Source organism: Actinia tenebrosa, unplaced genomic scaffold (genome assembly GCF_029948245.1).
Source record: "Actinia tenebrosa isolate PJP-AT-01 unplaced genomic scaffold, QUT_ActTen_1.0 PGA_scaffold6__47_contigs__length_16458017, whole genome shotgun sequence".
NCBI lineage: Eukaryota > Metazoa > Cnidaria > Anthozoa > Actiniaria > Actiniidae > Actinia > Actinia tenebrosa.
In genome coordinates this window covers 2,171,223-2,192,176 of record NW_028292583.1, presented here as the reverse complement: position 1 = coordinate 2,192,176, position 20,954 = coordinate 2,171,223, and the positions used below count along the sequence as shown (strand labels likewise).

Below are 20,954 nucleotides of genomic sequence, written 5' to 3'. Positions count from 1 at the left end.
GGTTTTTCCCTCATCCAGGTTCTCTGGTTTTCCTCTCTCCACAAAAGCTAACATGCTGCTCAAAGGTTGCTTCAGGGCGTAGTAGCTTTGTACCATAACGTGATGGCAGCCATGACAGCAGACACGAAGAATCAAATCTGGTCTAATCTGATTTACATGAAAAATAATTCAATTTCCCAGGGAGAAAAGACTACTGTTGTGCCTCATGTCATGGCTGCCGTCATGTGATGGTGCAAAGCATCTATTGATATAATTTAAACATTGCGGTGTGGTTGTTAAAATGTCTATGTTTTCATTTACACCTACTTGCAAGAAGGTTGTCACACAAGAATAGAACATTTGTAATTTAGTGAGAAAGGAATTCATTAAAATACAAAAGAAAAAGTTCAGCTTCAGTGATCTTCTTTTGTTTTTTAATATAATTCCTATCCTACTAAATAACTGTTCTATTTTCGTATGACAACGTTCTTGCAAGTAGGTGTAAACTGGCATAAAGGTATCTCTGCTGAAGAACCCTAATTCTCAGTACTTCTATTTTCTGACAAAAAAGTGACAGCGCTATTGTAATTTATTATTTAAGAAATATAAATTTCCACGTATCTAGTACTTATTCTGTATTTTCTCTTTTTCATTCTGCTGTACATTGTAATAAATCACAAATAATAGTATCAGAATATTGTATTGTTAATTTTAGCCCCTCTGTGGTTTCTGACATCAATCAAAATATAGCTACTGTAAGTAGAACACGTAGTAAACTGAAATACTTGCAATAATAGACCCCTCGCATGTGATGTAAAGCAGCTCAATTTGGACGTAGTTAATAGAGGGGAATGATTAGGAAACTCTATTGTTATAGGCTATTGTTCACTTTTTTTTTTAAGCATGACCGTGCGCAATCCTTTGTTTTACCGTTGTTGGTAATGGCTGAGTGAAGAGACCAAAATCAAAATACTCAAAGATTTATAAGAGATATTTGAACACTCCTTACAACAATTGTCCCATAGACAAAGTTTATGTTTACTCATTTTGCAATTTCGGATGAGCATAAATCAAACATTGCACGGTCAATCATGGTCAACCTCACAAGCGAACAAAGACCTATAACAATAGGTTTCCTAACCATTCCCCCTCTATTAACTATGATTTGGAGGACAAAACACAAGAATTTCAATCTCCTGAGAATTGGGAACCTATTGTTATGTCCTCCAAATTGAGCTGCATTCCAACGTGCTGCAAGATATAATGGATTTGAAATGTAAGGTTAGTAAATTCTAACCGAGGGTAGGGAAAATGTGATAAGCCCAGTGCCACATAGCTATAGACCGCTTCAGCTTTCTATGCAAATTGCCCATTTCAGATCACAATATGACGTTTCATGACATTCCCTTGAGAATTGTTCTTTTATGACAAACATGTTTAAATATTTACACAAGAAAGAATCAACTCCCAAGAGTGGCATCGCATGGTCTGAAATGTGCACAACAAACAATGAAGCTAAAGAGGTCTACTCCAGCATCCCTTGAGAATTGAACACACAGAAACAAGACTAAAGTTATGTAAAATTTTTGTATTTGTAATGACAATCCTCATTGGAAAGCAATTCCATTCCATCAGCATAAATTTTCTAACAATAATATTCCTATGTATTTACATTTATGGCTGTGTTCAAACCAAACCTATTCATCCAGGATTTACATAGTGATCAGTTCTCTCGGGAACAGTTGGCTGAGAATTTAATTTTTTCAGTGCAATAGAATAAAAATATGGTCTGCTTACACAAAGGTAGGGTCAATCTGCTATAATACCAGTACTAAAGGGATATTTCTATATCTTTAGTTTTTGGGGTCTGTTGTAGGGAGAAACCAAGAGATTTTCGTTAGCAGGGGCACCCTTCATTCATGTAAACAAATTGCATCAGTATAAAAAAATTGAAACTGACAACTATCATTTCGTGACATGAAATCGAGGTCAAGGGGTCTATTGTTTATGTATAACTGTAGTTTGTTCCTCATAAAAATTTTACATTTTCTAAAGTTCTGATCAGAAATGAATCATCATGAATGATAAGTCTGACAATGAGAACATCAAGGCATATCTAAGCCTGAGAATTATTTCAGATTAAATTTGAGTTTTTTCAAAGTAAAAGAATCTAATTGGATGAAATGCAGCGTGGAAAGTTTACTGGCTGAAAGTCAGTAGATTGTGTAAGAGATAGGGACGGATAAACGTATGATACCTGGGGAATGACATGGCTTCCCAGGGACATAGCCAGGATTTTGCTATGGGGGGAGGGGGGACTACATAGGTGTTTAGGTTTCTACAGCGTGAGGATGGGGAAGGCGTGGGGTGCCTTTGGCTCCCCCCTGGCTATGCACCTGTCAAAATGTCAATCACATTTCAATCATTAATCTCAATCCATGATTTTGAATGTTATTTCATACTCTATCTTGTCCTTCCAACAAAACATCGTTATGTACAAGCCTTAACTGATATTGGCCAGAAATGAACTTATCAAAACATGGTAAAACTAACTTGCCATGAAATAGGATACCAACACTGCACTCTAGTCCTCCGAGTTCGACTTCGAAAAACGCAAATCAAAGTAAGAATTTGCAGTTTCCACCGATGAAAGATCCACCCTTGTCCTTGTAACTTTGATGGACGTAACCCAAAATGTAATTTTGGAAGCAAAAACATGAAAAATATCAATAAGAATAGAATAAGAATAGCAACTAATGTCCATTCATAAATCGACAAATTCCGTAAAAGCCTAATTCGAATCTAAAGAACAGTTTCTATTGTTGCTTGCAGTTTTCTTTATCCGCATGTCGATCTCGCTTCCTTTCAATGCTTTTCCGTCGTTGAGGTTTGATCAAAGGAATGACTTTTGCTTTTTCTTCTGAACCTTGTTCCTCCTTTGCGTCGTCTTCGGAACCCTTTCGCTCTCGTTTGAACGTGGGGTCTATGTTTTCAACCACGTTATAGGACTTCGGTCGTTCTCTCTCGTAGTGAACAGGATGTGAACTCGCGACGGTGCGAGTCCGAGATGGTCTGCTATTTCTTGTTTCTTCCAACGACTCATCATCTTCGAATCGTTCCCAAACATCCGCTCGCGATGAAGGCGAACCGGCGTGACCCGACGTTTGCGATCGACGGTCACAAGAACTTTGGCCGGACGAAGCATACGATAACCGCGATGAACCTTGGTTATTTTCGGGGAACTCGCGCCTTTCTCGTGGTGGGGAGGTCGAGGAACATATTGTATCCCGCGCGAGCCAAACAGGACCTTCTTTATCGTCATATCTATGGTGTTCCTTCTCAATATTCTCGTATCTCTTTCTGTGCTCGTTGGAATCCATTCTATAGTCTCCCGACGGGTGTCCATTCCGTGTAGGCGATGGTGCTCTAGTTTCCCTATACTCACTTCCACGATTTCTACTATATTCTTTCTCCAAGCGTCTGTCCTCCACGGGTACTGACCTCCTATGATCAACCGACGAGGGCCCTCTAGCTGAAATGCGTCCTTCTTCCCGCCTGTACCCTCTTCGTTCCCCCTTATCTGGATTGGTCGTACGTCTGTCTATAGGCGGAGATTGAGATGCAGTACTCCTTGAAGAACGGGTAGATGAATAAGTTGACCTTTCGGGGTCACCCTCGCGGAGGTTCTCGGGATCAAAGTCATGGTCAGGTAAAAGATCTGGCATTTGGGTGCGATGCACTGCTTCTTCGTATGAGGGAAGGCGACGTGGATCCTGTAAGAATAAGATACGTTTGAATCAGAAATCAATTACCAAAGCATCTAGGAAAAAAGAAACAATTACAATAGATGTTGTAACAGGCTGATTATTATTATATGTATCGTTGCAATGCAAATCAACAAGACTTCTACCGCTTTTGTCAGTTGTTGCTGCTGCTGTTCTTGTTGTTGCTGCTGCTGTCAGTTGTCGCTGCTGCTGCTGTTGTTGTTGTTGCTGCTGTTATTGATGCTAATGATGTTGTTTACGCTGCTGCTGCTTATGTTGTCGCTGATGCTACTCTTGCTGTCGTTATTGCTGCCGTTATTGCTGCCGTTATTGCTGCCGTTATTGCTGCTGTCGTTGTTGCAGTTGCTGCTTTTGCAGCTTTCTTGAACCTCACGCGCATATGATATATCCAAAATCAGCTTTGTCCATTATCTTCTCATATGCAACCCCCACCAATAAAAGTTACTCCCTATTTTACAAAAAAAACGACATACCTCAATTGACACAGAATGCCTATCCGATGGTACACTATTAGCACGTTGCATTTGCCTCTCTTTTTGCTCTCTTTTAAGTCGCTGATATTCTTTACGTTGAAGATGCCTGGCCAACTCCTGTAAAACGAGAAGTATTCTATATATTAATGGTCTGCAATCATTCCAAGGAGAGTAACCTAAAAGGCAAAACCATGGCGGCCATTTTGGTGGTATAACAAAGGAATAACCTCAAGGTATTGCGGCGATGAAGTAACTTGCAAACAATGAATACTTATAATTTTCTAGCTTACATGTTTTAATAAATTTTAATCGTATTTTCACTTACCCGATCCTGCTCTTCCATTGCAAGTCTTCGATCCTCAGCAGCCATTTTTTCTGCTTCGACAATCTAATAAATTGAAAAAAAAGATGGATGAACATAAAGAAATGCTTATTTGAAAAGAAAGTAATGAAGAAACGTCAACATGGGATGTTTTCTGATTTTATGGCTGTCCTTCGCGCCATTTGCGTTGGGTCTTTTCTACTGATAGTACATGTACTTTCCAATCGCGAAGCTTAAGTGTACAATTTGCTGTGCCGATAAGTTAGGAATTTTATAGGCGTTATTTTAACGTGCCTATGGAATGTCATGGAAACGCCTTTATTTGGGAAACACTGAACAATAACTCAAAAACTCGCAAAACAAAAACTTACCCGTCTTTCTTGGTCTTGTAGCATTTTTGCGTATTCTTCATCTTTCTTGACGCGCTGCATCCTCCGCGCCTTTTCTCGATCTTCTTCATTATCAAATAAATCTATAGCAGTTCCATCCGCCATTATAATTCTATCCGATTCCAATCTCCCTCCGCCGCCATTTTCGGGCGGTGGTAGCGCCACAACTGCTCCATTTCCGTAATCTGGTGAATGCTTTTTTCGTCTCTCTTCTTTGGCAACACTACTTCCGCTTCCGTAATCTGGTGAAGGCTTTCTTCGTCTCTCTTCTTTGCCAACACCACTTCCGCTTCCGTAATCTGGTGAAGGCTTTCTTCGTCTTTCTTCTTTGCCAACACTACTTCCGCTTCCGTAATCTGGTGAAGGCTTTCTTCGTCTTTCTTCTTTGCCAACACTACCACCACTACTGCCGCTTCCGTAATCTGGTGAAGGCTTTTGTCGTCTCTCCTCTTTACCGACGCTGCCACCACTACTTCCGCTTCCGGTACTTCGTCTCTTGTCTTCTCTGCTGTTGGTTCTTCGGACTCTTCTCTGAACGCCGTCGGTGTGACCATTCATGGATATAGGTTCACTTACTGGATTTGCAGGTCCTCTTCTTGGATCTATTTATTTTTTGAAAATATGCCGTCAGATTTGAAAAAATTCCTACTACAAAAGAATCTTTTGCTATTATAGATATGAGTAAGCTCACAAACTAAAAATACTTACTATAGAAGGGAAGAGAAGAGAGAAGAAAAGAAAAGGGAATAACAGTTTGCTCGCTTGACTTTTGTATCAGCGGTAGCCACCATTTTACCGCCATTCATTAAACCCTAATTATCTGATCTGACGCGCGCGCAATTTAAATCGACTGCTTGATAGTTCGTCCGCCATTTTGTTTTCCTCTCAGTTCTATCATCAATATTATTGTTTTTTCCCCTCCATTATTGCCATTTTCGGGAATCATTTTACCTCAAGAAGACGTTAACTATTTAAACGTAAGTACAAATATTTTATCAATTTACTTTTTTCTTTTTAAAGGTTGAAAATTTTAGACAAAGCTTAGGCATTTTTGAATGGGGTCCTAATAGAACCTCGATAAGTTTAGGATAAAAATTGTATACCTCGCTCACTATGGTTTAGTTCTTCCATAGTTCTTTGCAAATGTCTTCTTTCTTCTTCTTCTTTTTTCCTGCGCCATTCTCGGTCAAATTTGTCTTTTTCTCGCATTTGTAGTTGTTTAGCCACTTTCTATAAATTAGATAATTTTCTCATTTAAATTATGAAAAAAATCGTCAATGCAAGAGTACGAAAGTAAAATATTTTATGTAATACTAATGATGATGATGATGATGATGATGGTGCATTCTTATTTATGAAAATAATCCATAAATGTGAAAGTACATGAGGATAAAATATTGTACATTATAAATTATAATAATTATATAATAATCAATGAGATGTTAATTGTGTAAAATGCTTACAGCATCATGAGTCTCAATTTCTTGCTGGTGTCTTATTGCTCTTCTTTCCTGTAACAAAAATACAAATTTAATTATAAAAAAATTAATAAAAATGTCAAAAAAATAGTTAAAATTAATATTCGAACTTACTCTTTTGTTTTTAGTCTGGGTCACCCTACTTTCATTACAATGGCCTCTAAGGTTTTGTTCACATGAAACATTACCTATTAATTATATAGCTGCCTAACTAATCTAATATCAACAAGACCTGTCCAATTAAGAAAATAATTGGTCAGTTACCTATATGGGATTAATAAGAAGCTGTATAATTAAAACTGTAATAGACTTGTCCTTATCATGTAACCCTATTTTGAAATTCTAATTCTCGAGAAATTATTATTACTAAGTCAACAAATATATCACAAATCTAACCTCAGTATTCTTTATAAAATAATTATGAGATAAAAGGTTAAATTTGGTAAGGACTAGCTTGTACCTGATTATTGCATTATCTAAAGCTTACACATTTTAATGCTACTCTATTAGTGATTAGGATTGTTTTGTTATTTGAACATCATGAAAATAGAGTTTTGTATAATGCAGCAAATTCTGAAGAAGGCTATCAGAACTACAGCTGAAACACCAGCACAAGCTTCAATATGTTTTTAAAACTGAAAAAATCTATTTCTAGACTGTTAAACATGGTAAATAATCACACAAAGACATCAAAGATAATAAATCTAAGATTAAAAAATCCATTAGGCTTAACTCACCTCATCATGCAGCTTTTCCTGGAGATCCCTAGCAAGCCATTTATCAGTTTCTTCCCTGACACAACATAAGAAGAGTATTAGTATTTATCAAGAATATAAATTGTATTTCTTCCGCATAAATTTACAAATTTCATTAGCCAAGCTCTCACACAACTAGTGCATCATCAGGGCAACAACTAATACTGTTCATGAATTCAAATGATAACAAAGTTGATCTAGAATTTGTAGCATTAACCTTTAAAAACAGACTCTAAGATGATCTAATTCAGAACACACCTAAGTCTCAGATCAATTTTGAATTTAGTATGTTGGGTTTTGTAGAGCTGGGAGGAATATAAGAAAAGAAGGAAGAGTGGATAGTGCTATCCGATGGATAAATCGTTTTCAGTGGATAAATTAATTGGATAACAGCATCGACTTATCTACTGGATAAGGATTTATTCTTTGGATAGCGCTATTCACCCTTTGTACAACCAGGCCCAGGAGAAAAAGCCTTGAATCAAGTTAGACACCCAACAAATTCCTGAGACCCCAGAAGTGAGAATTGAGTGTATTACCACTACACCTCCCTTTATTCCCATTAATAATAGTTATTTCAAACTCACATTTTACACAGCTCGTCTTCTGGCAAGAGCTGTGCTGTTTTTATTTCCTCGAGATAAGTTTGCTTGGCCACACGAACATCAGTTCGCACACTCTTTCTTTCATTTCTGTTCATGCCGTAATGCTTTTGGACTGAAAATTTAAATAAACCACAACAATTAAGACATCAATGCAAGAGAATTAAATCAATGTTGTTAAAAAGTATTTTAAATCAGGGATTTTTTTATTTGGAAACTAGAAACCAAAACTCTATTTTCCTTTCATTTGGTTTTGTTTACAAGTTTCAAATTACATTTCACTTTGTTAATAATTACCATTTCAAATTTTACTTAATTCACTTAATCCACTCTTTTTTTTCAAAATGATCATTATGTATATAACTCAAAAAAATGGCAGAAAAGTAGAATGAAATATATGAGTTATCTTATCTAATATATTACTCAGCCAAAACTTTCATGTTAATCACCGCAATTTTTCATTTTCACGTTCGAGCCCTGAAAACCCTTCACTTTTATTGAATAACCCTGAAAAAAACTCTCTGCTGATTGAAGTTCTCGTATGACTCACTCACAGATTGAATTGGAATTTAACTCCTAGATCAAATTCTAATTTTTGTTAAACACTGATAATATTGCATGATGATGTATAATTATTCTTGAATTTGTGATGAGGGATTAGGTAAAAAGAGTATTTGTTAATGTTTGGTACAAAAATATTTGATAGTTTTCATATTCATAAATGTAATTCGATAGTATCTTTTAAATTTATTTTGGGAGTTAAGTTTTATTTAAAATTGTGACATGACATAGCTAGTATTGTATTACTAATGGTTTTAATGCCAAAGATTGTGCCATTTTCCTTCCTTCCTTCCTCTACACTTGTATAACCAAATATCATAAAATTATCGAGCTTTTAGCTTTAGTCCTTTTTCAATCATTAAATCTTTGGTATTAAATTTTTTGAACTTTATCTGTGATTTTTATATATAAAAATAATGAGTGTTCTTTTAAATTTAGGATCTAACTTAAACCTTTCTAAAGAATAATCTAAATCTAGAAAATAAACATTATTGCAAAGGATAAATGGTACAATTGAAGATAAAAAAATAAAAACATATATATTATAAACCTACATTCTTCTTCTTGTAGTTTATTTGCCAATGCTCCATCTTCCCTTACTCTGAAGTCTTGACAAACTAGGAATGAAAATCAACCACATTTTAAGACTGAACAATGTATACTTATATACTACACCACAATAATAAGTAAGGCATTTTTGAAACATTATGTCATACTCTATGGGTTATAATATATTCAAACAGTAATTCAGAACAAGGTGAGTCAACAACAATGACAGCATTAATTCCATGTGGAATTGGGACTGTTACCGAAAAAATGAAGCTATCATGGTTTTTTATTATACTGGAGGTTCTTAAAAAGCTTTGTAGCACAATATTTTGTATTTAAAAACCACAAAGTCTTGTTCAAAGTTAATAGGAAAATTATGTACATTATCGCTTTGTATCTTTCTCTATGCTACCTATACATCAAAATAAAGCGATAAACATAAAAAATTCAAGAGAAATACTGGTTATTCTCTAAGTCCTAATGAAAAGTATAATATATATGATATATTTTTTTCATTTTGCCCAAGCACATGTTTTTTTGCATAATTTGGAACTTTGGCTTGGCTGTTTCACTTGGTTTGTTGTAAGCTACGCTTAGTATATTGAAACAGTAACAATGTCTGTCATACTATAAAGGATGTTTTTACGATATTTATTTAACTCCCTAATATTGTTCCTCCCATCCAAGCATTACTAAACTGAAATGGGATATAAATGCAATAGGAAATAAATGTTCAAAACCAATTCTCACCGTAAAATACCGTTGCTTTTGAACCTGGAAGAAATCTCTGTCTAACAACATGTGATTGCATCTTCAAGCCCGTCTCAAAAACAGCATTCAAATATTGACTAGTAACTCAACAAAAACTTAAAAGAACACAGAAAAATTCCTACAGAACTAGAGCCAGTGGAGGTGTTAACTTTTTATCCCTAGCTTAGCAATACAATATAGAGTCTATCTGCCATAATAGACAAATGACAATAAGCTGCTTGGACGTGTTAATTTGTGCAAATACATGCACATATTAATTGATGTATTAGCATCATAATAAATATTTCAAGGTGTAAACTCTAGTCATATTCCTTTACGGAAAAAAGGGATTAAAAAATCTATAAAATTCTAAAGGTTATCTTAATATTCTATTTTAATCTTTGTGTATAAGGGGACATATATTCAGCTGTATTGGTTAAAACAGAATATTTTAGCTGTCCATTTGCTGATTTTGTTTACATGATACCCTTTGTTGGGGAGGGCAGGTGGTCTGGGCAAGGACACACGCAACCAGACACTGACAAGCACATGGAAATATTCCTCATGACAACACTATTAAATATGATTAATTTTGTGGTTTTTAAAACAATAACAAAATAATATTTCAAGAGAGAAAAATTATATTCTTTTGTAGCTGTAACACAAACTGGTCTTATTCTTTCTGTTTACTTCAGGATTTACTAGAAGCTAAAACTTAGAAAACTAAGGCTCTTAAATTATGTATACAGACAGTCCAATCTCAGATTATTTATCATCACATAATTTAATTAGATTAAATAAAGATACGAAGAAATAGGAAAATTATAAGGTTTTTGAAGCAATGGTAAATTTGATGTTAAATTGATTTAACATTCCTGTGTACCCCTGCCTGCTATTGTGGCTATCATGAAGTAACCAAAAATATTTAAATACAATCAAATACAATTTAACTGGAAGTAAACCAAATTGAATGTTCTTTAACCCCAAAATCCTTCTACTGGAACAAAATGACAAGCTACAGGGCAAGGCCAAGGTTATAAATTTTAAGTCAAGTAAAAGCATTAAGTAAACTCAACATTAATACAAGAATTTTATTATACCATAAATTGTAGACCAAAATGTAAGAGTTAAAAATCATCATCATTGTCATTTCCAACAACAGCGTTGACGATAATGATGATGATGATAAGAAATTTCTAAAGTGCCATTCCCCAATTGTCCAATGGAGCTATATATCACATATAAAATTTTTGAATCTTTTAAAAAAGTTTGTTGTTATAAACTCTCTTTTTAAATAAGTATCAATAATAAGATAATAATAATAATTATAATGGTAATAATAACAATGATAATAAAATTCATAATGATAAGAGTTGTGATCATCATGATCATTTTCCTAGATTCATATTTTCGAAAACAAATATGACAAAAGTAATAATTCTTTTTAATCTCATATTGATTGGCATATCAAAACCTGGATTAACCAAATTTTAACATATTTTATCTTTTACATTCAACATAAGGATTATTAATCAGGTAAACTCTTGAGTGACTGCACAAACTTGTGACCTTCAACTTTAAGCATTGGAAGATTGATTCACTGCCAGTAGCATGATACCTATATAATAACGAATCTATTTACAACCCCTGCTGTGCAAACCTCATTTATAACTTCATTATTATTAGAGATTATGTTATAATTAATGTATTTTTCAGCTAGTATGGCTAAAAAGCTGTAACTTATCTTAACTTGCAAGACTATTGCAAAGATAAAGTATTGTTTAAGTCAGTCTTATGAATTTTTCGTCTGAGGTTGCTGCGTGCGTTAATACTTTCTCGATCAGCACCACATTAGAATAAACACAATCTTTGCTTGCCCTTGATTGATCGATAATAACCTTTGCGTTCAATAGTAACATAAAAAGAAAATCAACATTTTTTTTGCGGTTAATGGTTCATTTAAAAGAGATACTTCAGGTAGAGAAAGCAAGTCATTTTTGCTGAACGTAGAGAACCGATAATGTACATAAATGAATCGTTGTTACAATAATAGTATAGTGTTCATTGAGGGTCAAAAAAACAACTAAAAGTTTCTCGGATGTCATAGTCCATCTTCATGACTAAACCTGCTGATTTGATCACTATCTCAAAGCCAAAAACACAAATATCTAAACCAATATTCTCCTGAAATTTACTAGTCAAGTAAATCGACGTGAAATCCACAAGTAACGGATTTGAAATTATCATTCATAATGGGGGACAACAGCTATATATGTTCAAGTATCTACTCTTAACAAAAACCAGAACACAAGTGTTATCTCTGGGACCCATGCCAATAATCCATTTTAGGTGAGACAAAAAGCCAGTATTCGGTATTAACCATTGCTGCGTCGTAGGAGACTATCGTTGATGGAGTCAATAATTTTTTCGCGACCACTAAACTTTAATTATTGCACTGAAATCATATAAAAAAAGCTAGCGAAAAAATGCTTCGATTAAAAAAAAGCCTCAAAATATATCTGATCTAGCATAGCAACGTGATAAAATAATTTAAGCGATTCAATATCTTGTCATTCTGGATTTACTCAATATATTCCTACCGAGACAATTATAAGCCTCAACGCAAACTCGCTTATACAAAAAAAAATTGCCGAGCAAATATAAAATTCATGATCAATGGATGCCTTCACTGAAGTGGTAGAAATAATTTCTGGATTAATGTCGGCCAGTCTTTCATTTATGTAAAGTACTGGGCAAACGTTTCAGAGTTTGTATCTAGAGATTATAAACATGGTGAAGATGAATTTTACAAATATTGAGTCCTGAGTAAACTTGAGTTCGCTTCGCGATTATTTAAAGCTAAACTGACCCTCCTTATTTTTCGGTGGTAAGAATAAATATATCGTATACTTATAGAGTAAAGGAGCGGCTTACAAATTTTCTGGATCGAACCGATCATGGGAGTCTTCACGACAAGTCGAGTCAGCAACAAAGTGCGACTACGACGAGTGTTCTGTAACCAATCAAGCCTGTATATAGATATACCTTGAGCACAACTATGGAATATTCAAGCCATTTTAACGCCAAATCGCCCTCAAAACTCACCTTTGTTTACAGTAACCTTTTCTTCTTCGTCCGTGTCATTCATTTTCGTATAATGGAGACAAAAATCACAAAATTCCTAGGCTACATTTGACAATTAAAGTGTTCCTTCGATTAACTCACGACCGCGGTGCTTCTCGATCGTCCCCCGTTTCCGTCTTGTCTTTGTTGACATCCGGGGATTCTATAGTAAAACGACCCGATTGGACCAAAAAAACAATGGGGGATATTCGAAAATATTTTCATTATGCTTCACTCATACTTTTTCTATATATATTATATATGAGTAATATTTTTTCTTTGGTTATCAAGGCACGATTTATTCTGCATTTTCTTAAGTCATAGCTCCTAGTCATGATGTATGGAAATGTTCGTATAATGACATGAAATATTGTCAAAATCACCCTCAGGGGTGGAGGGTGTGTATTTCCGTTTTGGCCCACCTAATTTCCGCGATACGCTTTTATCTACCATCGTAAATTCCTTTATAGAACGTGCCTTTAAGTATCTGTTATTATACATGACAAAACATTCAGAAGGCCTTCAGTACACAGATATTCCATTTCTAAGTACCCCGATAAGTACCTCCATACCTTACTAGGGGCAAGATTACACAGATACTTCCCAGTGAAATGATTCTCAAGGAGTCAGAAGATCCTCGAGATAAATATAGGGCTTAAAAACCGAAAGCAAGTAGACAGCATAAACAAAGAGATTTCCTGGATTAGATTAGTCTGAGTGAGTCAAGCGTCATATTTTCTGATATGATATAAGTAATTGCTGGTCAGGTAGTATGTTTGTGAAAAGCGATTGTGACGCACTGACTCTCGGTTCCCACCATAGTTAATCCCACCATGGATGTCAGTTTGCAACCATTCCAGACTTCCCTCAGTCGCTTGCTAACTTACTTAAAGTGAGCGTGGACAGTGAGGCAGGCCTCGAAGGAAATTTAAAGGGGCAAGCACTAAAGCTGAGAGATTTAAAAAAAGTCTTCCTCGTCAAAAAGAATTGAAGATTCATATTTTCTTTTCTGATTCCATTTCCGAGTTCCAATCGCACTGAAGACATTCGCTTTTTATACTGCTCACTCTCTTGCGTCGATCTCTTACTCCGACTAAGTCAGTGAAAACCTTTTCCAGCCTAGTGCGAATGGGCCTAATATAAGTACCGCGTCGATCGAACTTTGTGTATTTGGGCGTGAAACCAATACATCCGCTCTTTCATTAATAACACCTACTTGTTGTTTACAGGATTAGTTTCCTAAATAATTAGTCTCGTCTAATGGCCATGAAAGTAGGAAAAGTGATTGAATAAATTTTTAGGGAGCATGGCTGCGGGTATAGCTGTGTTTTTGTGTGCAATAGCCTACCACAAAGTCGACCTAGGAATCGATCCTAATAGAGACACTAGTCTATTGTGAATAGAACAGTAGGAACTTGTAGATAAATTGGATCACCGTAAAAAGCTTTGTGAAACTGACGTTTCGGACGCTAGTCCTTCGTCGGAGTAAGTGGAAAGAAAAGATGGGAAGCGGTGAAAAAATACTAAGGTGGAAAATAAAGTGACCAATAAGAAATAAGCATATGAAGAAATAAAAGGAAACAAAAGGATCGAAAAAACAGTAAATGGGAAATGGAAAGCGAAGCATGAGAAATTAGCGTATGAAAAAACAAAAGGAAACTAAAAGGATAGATAGATAGATATTGTAAATAGACTGAGTTTGATTGTTGATTCTCTCCTTAGCCTGCTTAGCCTCCCCTCCCCTCCCCAAAACGCCGCTACGCAGGCTATTCTCTTCTTTGTTTCAAGGTTTTCCACTCACGCGGCGCAGGTTCTCCGTTCTCTTCCCTTCCGCAAAACCTCAACACTTCGAATTCCAAATTCTAATTCCCTCACAAAAAGAGAGTCAATGGTTTGTTTAGCTCAGTGTAGGGTCTATTGAGTGCTATTCTCAAATAACAAGCACGGCTTCAGCTCATTGCATAAAACCACAAGATTTTTATGGCTATATAGCTCCCATTATCAAGAAAAGAAAGTAAATAGGAGAGAGATTTTGAAATAAAGAAAAACGAAAAAATTGAAAAATATCAATTTTATGCACTGAAATGTTTTGGCACCGATAGCCTTTTAGTTTCAGTAATTTTCAGGTTACTCTGGAATCAAAGCTGATTATAACCACAATCGAAAGTATTCTGTTTCAGTTTTCCGTCTTTATCCAGCTTGTTTAGCTGTAATCTCAAGGTCATCTAATATGCACAACGACATACCGTTCAACTGATTCCCATGTATTATCTAAAAATATCTAAACACACAGTTCTCTTGAGAAAAGGGTCAAAAATAAGCGGTTTTCAAATAGCTCTATTAGTCTGGAGCCAGTATTTCTAGTACTTAAAGTCAGCTAAACCAAAAGGCCAAATATTTCTAGAACAATGTGACCCTTATAAAGCCTAGGTGATAGGAGAATGATATTCATGACTAAAATCCAAAAATTGCGGCCTTGTGGTACTGACAAGGTGCATGGTCAATGTGACCGGCCAAACAAACTTAAACCAAGATCTCGTAATCAAAGTAATAAGTTAAATTCCAAGACGCACGTATAGCAGGAAGGTGAAACACCGAAACACGAAGCACAACATAATTTACATTATACTTAGAGGTTTCCTTACCTAAATGTCGCGGTTCAGGTCGTTTTGCTTTCTGGGGAATACCAACGACAGCAGGGCCAACAGGGCCGAGCATGTAAAAACTAGCACGGCGCGAACTAGTCATCGATAATAATTTAAAATATTCGCACAGTTGAATCAAGAAGTGTGTATATACTAACGATAGTTACTGTTTCTGCTGCTGGCTGTAATGAATCTAAATACCGAAAAAGAACAATAGATATATGACGTCAAGATCGAAAACGAGGCGGTTTCCACTGAAACGGATACATTTATAAAATGTCGAAAGGAACTCGTAAACCGAGTGCAAAACGTCTTATGTATAAACGAAAAGGGATTGGCCAATACTGTATATATAAATCCAGCTTCCTCCTTCGCGAGCAATTCTGTTTTTGGCGATTCTCTGTCAGGTTAGAACTGGATGTTCCATTTTCGTCCTCATCTTTTTTCCTTAGTTAATTCCTGGAGGTTGTTCTGAGGCTCCACTAGGCGTTATCAGGATAAAGAATGAATAAGATATATATATCTCTAATCGGGATATTGAAGTCGATTTCAATCAGAGGCATACGGGATTCGGGATTCCCGAAAGAAATCATGTAGGGGTATCGAAAGTGGACGCAGTGTCCGCAATTATGAAATAGTACATTTGATCGATGCGGGTAGTGGACCAGAGATACGGGACGGTCCTCCTTCACACGTATATTCCACAGAATTCGATAATGGACGAAGGACGCCCACAACTAGGTGTGAGGTGTGATAAAAGAAATTTCCATCTTGAAAATGGACGTTCATCATTCATTTTATTCATCTCGAAAAAACTGTGATTTCCTGCGGATTTTTTCCGCAATCATTTTATAATCCTGTGCGTGAGGTGAAAATATAATACTGACAGTCTAAAAGGTATATATATAGGTTAGAGCTAACCGACCCGTGACGTGCGGCTCACGTCCTAAACGCATGATGCAAAGCACGATAAATTCAATAACATTGAAATGATTCAAAACCATTGTAAAGATCCATCCAGACGAAATAGAATTCCGTCAGAACGTCATTTTTAAGAGCCTTAAGTATCGTGACGTCATATCAGGAACCGCCGTGATAATGAAACTGGTATGTCTTAACTTGCTCAAGCCTATATACAACTCCCATGAAACAATTGCGCTTTGTCCTTATCTTATAAAAGTAAAACTTCAGAAATTTAAATGTTATCGCTACCCTTAAACAACCTCTGGTCTAGGGGCATGGCTATCTCACAGGGTTAGCTCTGAAACAATCTCTGGGCTAATAAAAGTCAGGGCATGGCTAACTTGCAGATCGAATTGGAATTTAGCGTGTTAAGTTTTACAGAGGGAACCCGAAGAACCTAGAGAAAAACCCTCAAAACTGAAAACGAGAAAAACATTAATCAGTACGATGGACTCTATTTACTCCACAAATTGGTAATCATGATCACTTCCGGTACGACGGAAGTGACTGTATTTCGATTTTATTTGACCTTGCTATATAGAATGGAACATTTTTCTTTTTCCGGTACGAAGAGTTACACCAGACCACGTGATTAAATATAGATAAAATACTACGCATGAAAAATAATAAAAAATACTGAGTTAAAAATTTAAAATTACTGATGACTTGAAATTTAATACAGGATTAGAATGCTAGATAACTCGTAAAACAAAAATTAAAAGTCAAATAGATGATAAATAAATGCGAAAACGTAATAACGTAAAATAGAAGTTAGTAAGGGGGACCACTCTACTAACTATGATAAAATCACTCTAAGATCTAATGTATATCACAGGCTAAAAAATCACTAAAAATGTTCACGAAAAATAAAGATAAATTTCAAAATTCTAATAGACACAAAACAACGAATATAATATCTACTACCCACTATCACTCAAAGTAGAGTTACGTAATAAAATCATAGTCGGTATAGGGGGACCCCTCTATTAACTATGGTAAAAACACTCCTTAAAGAACCTATAAGCTATTTTACAGCCTAAATAAATCGCACTATATTCACGATAAAAATAGAGATAAATTTTTGGCTAATGAATTTATCCATCACGCCTCTATAATCACAGGAAAGCTGATATTGCAATACATATTACCGTAATCGAGATTGTTATCAATCATTCTGATCACGATCTTATTACTTTAATATTGGATGACACATAGTCATGTTAATTACAAAATATTCCTATTAATCTTTATAAGATAAGAAAGATAAGTTTGGCTTTAGGTATACCTTTTGCAAAATTTCCAGAAGATTATATTATTATTAAAACTTGGGAAAACAATAGCAGTGTTTGTAAACATTGTCTTAAGAGATTCAATTATGCTCACAGCGAAACGAATTACGCTCAAAAGTGTCTCACAACACAGCGTGTAACTATTATTAACTCAATAACGGTTTGGTGAAATTAAAGTGAATAAAGCACGATATCATATCGTGACTTACATATCTCTTTCGTGACTACCTCATGTTCGAGAGAAACCACTTTATAGATAAGCAAATAAATAACCTTGTGTGATGCCGTTTTACAAACGCTTTCCAGAATTTTCCAAAATGTTGCGTTAGTTGCCATCACTGTCACATAACACTACCAAAAACCTAACAGTTAACAAAGATAATAAACTCTAATATCGACTAATAATGTCTATTAATTCCTTACCTGAGCTGAACGAAGCAAGATCAAGGTTTCTGTCACATGGTTTTAGCGATCGACTTAAAGACGGTATACCACAAAAATACATAGTGTAGACTGTTCACCTTACAAACCTCCAGGGCTGTGGCCAACGAATTATATTGGCAATAAATCTGGTAAAGCTTTTCTCAAATTGATGATAATCTGTAGACTTTGAAATGAAAGCGCAGTTGAAGTCCGAGAAAACGAGCTCGAGATTATCTGTATCAACACTGAATATTTGAATCTTTTGAAGAGTGTTTCACAGTTGCGCGGTCTTGTGCTTAAATACAATCAAACCGCATTTCCGGTGCCTTTGAACTTCCGGTTCCACTGCGTCTCGCTTTTGAACCAAACGGAATCAAAGTAAAAACCGCGCGCTCTGTTGATGTCGGGAGGTACGGGTCAACATTTATTCAATCCTAGATGAAAATATTTATCAATCCTTTCGTTTGCTGGGTATAATTCCGACTTTAGATAACAAAGCAGGGTTAACCTTATACACACTCTCACTGGCACAATCTCTTAATACTTGTTCTACCGAACAGTATCGCGATAACTGATAGAAGTGCTAGCCGTGAATTTGTTTCCTTCAATGTTGATGACGATGGTTTAGATCGGATATTTGAATCTTCGACTTTGTCATCACTAAACTATAATTTTAACGACCGGTGAACTGCGACGCGTAAAGATTATACACACGCGCGCTTTTAGCCTTGTTCTCACAAGCGACGAAAGCCTACGCAAGCCGACGCATCTCCGAGGTAGTGCATGTTCTCACTTTGAAACGAAGCGTTGCAAGCGCAAGACAACGGAAGATTTTGTTTTTCGTGCGTTGGCTTGGGCTTGTGCTTTTGCTTGCGCCGACTTGCGTCGCTAGTGAGAAGGACGGTATATTTTAAGGCTTTCCGTTTCTTCAATTCACACCCATGTTATAGTGCTTGAGAAAAGTGAGTCCAATTCTGGACTATTAAGCTAGGGGTCGACTTGCGGTAAGGTCCAGTATTTTTGGTTCTTATCCGAAAGGGCAAGGTATTTCAGTGGTTCAACCCTACTTGAAGTGGTCTTTTTGTGGCCGCTAAAACTTACGTAGGGAAAGAAAAATGATCTCCACGAACTTTCAGGTTAAAGCACAGCTACCAGCTGCCCGCACTGTTAGGAATGCGCCAACAAGATGATGTTTGGAAAACAGATAGATTTTCATTTCCTTATCACTCAGGCCAATCTGAAGGTTGTGCATTCCCAGTCTAACCTCTGGAGTCTCGGATTCAATAGACCGTTTTCTCATGGTTGCGTGCGCATCCAAGTTTAAGGAACTTGTATACCAGAACACGAGTATTATTATGCATTGCTATTATTTTTTTTGATAAGAATTCTTAAAATAGATTATTTTCCTCTTTCAACATAAAACTGTCTTCTCAATCTTACTGAATTTGCGTTTTTCAGTTTTGTGGCCCGTCAAGTTGGATGCGCACGCAACCTTGAGAAAACGGTCTATTCCTGGATTCGGCGTCTCATGTGAGCAGAGTTTGTTGAGGTCTCTTCGGTTGAATTGATTCGAGTTTTCTCCAGGTTCCCTAATTTTCCTCTCTCCGCTAAATCCAACACACTAAATTCCAACATAGTTTTTGAATAAGCTTATAGTCCCCCTCTACTAAATATGGTCAGCCGTACCTTGACTTGTTCATTCGAGGTTTTTTTTTCAGGGTTCAATGAGATTCGAGGTGCGTTTTTAAGGGCGTTTTATAAGAAAGACTATATACTTACAACAATGTCCATCAAGTTATACGTTTGACGAGAAAAAACTATAAAGTGACCTCGATAAAAGATGAATAGATAAATGGGGCATATTCTTATCATTGAATTAGTGGACCTTGACTTGATTGGTGTCAACACATGATGCATAGAGGGTCAATTCTCTGAAGTGATGACTTAGGCAACATTTAGAAATAGGTTGGAGTGATTGAACGAGTGCTTATTTACTGATTTCAGACCATCATCTCTTGGTGATTCTTTCGAAAGGGAGGAATAATACTCAAGGAAATGTCAGTGGAAAAGGTTACGACCAAGGTAAAACGGACCAGACGATGCTTCAATCAAATGCTAGAAAAGTTAGCATTTTGCCTTTTTATCATAGGAAAGTTTACTTGTAGCATTAATCTGGGAATGAACTCTTTATAAAAGCATCATAAATTACAATGTAGACACAAAAACGCCATTTAAAACATCTTTGAAAGCTTTAAAGTCGTCTTAGGACAATAAAATGTATTGATGGTTTTCACAGCCGCCATGTTGGTTCGTCATTAGTCTCTTGTTATATCATCCAACATGGCCGCCGTGTCTTTTGTTATTTCACACTCTTGGGAATGATTGTAAACCAGCAATGCTTAAACCTAGTTGCACTAGTAGCAAGAGAAGCCCTGGTGAATAAGTGAGTATGAGTATACTATTCCTGAACTTACTAGAAAGAATATACTAGACATGAAGAAGCTTTAATCGCAAAGCGTAAATTTTAGACTTTATAAAAAGTGCTGCAAAAATTATGACTGCCAAAATTATGTATTTTATACTACGAATCTATCCTCCATTGATGGAACTAGAAGCATTATGAAAGTATTATGTGTAGATGCGTCAAAAAAAAAACAAACGAACAAACAAACAAAACAAACAAACAAACAAACTTTGCTTGTTTGCGTAAAAAAGGTTTTTTTTCATCGTTTTCATGTACCCTGCGAGTAGAGCTTGAGTTTTCTTTCCCTCCATAGGGCTGAACAGCAGAGCCAGAACTGGACCAAACAGGGTATCGTCAAGTCATCGTCCAGTCATGAGGCTGAATACACAGAAACAGGCTCTGTA

General features: G+C 36.0%; 1 protein-coding gene across 4 annotated transcripts; it reads right to left on the bottom strand.

Annotated features, from left to right (window-relative positions):
• Positions 1 to 1,547: 1,547 nt before the first annotated feature.
• Positions 1,548 to 18,333, bottom strand: LOC116299218 (uncharacterized). Of its 4 annotated transcripts, none has more exons than XM_089038689.1 (10): positions 18,087 to 18,333; positions 8,899 to 8,961; positions 7,769 to 7,898; positions 7,164 to 7,218; positions 6,412 to 6,459; positions 6,052 to 6,178; positions 4,931 to 5,550; positions 4,563 to 4,625; positions 4,238 to 4,354; positions 1,548 to 3,752 (listed from the first exon to the last, which is right to left on the bottom strand). In XM_089038689.1, the coding sequence occupies exons 1-10, from the start codon at positions 18,166 to 18,168 to the stop codon at positions 2,796 to 2,798; spliced, it is 2,262 nt and encodes a 753-aa protein (XP_088894815.1). In that variant the 5' UTR covers positions 18,169 to 18,333; the 3' UTR covers positions 1,548 to 2,795. The 4 variants fall into 4 exon arrangements, with proteins under 4 accessions (XP_088894815.1, XP_088894814.1, XP_088894817.1 ...); XM_089038688.1 differs by lacking the exon at positions 18,087 to 18,333 and adding an exon at positions 15,412 to 15,598; XM_089038691.1 differs by lacking the exon at positions 18,087 to 18,333 and adding an exon at positions 12,749 to 12,915.
• Positions 18,334 to 20,954: the final 2,621 nt, after the last annotated feature.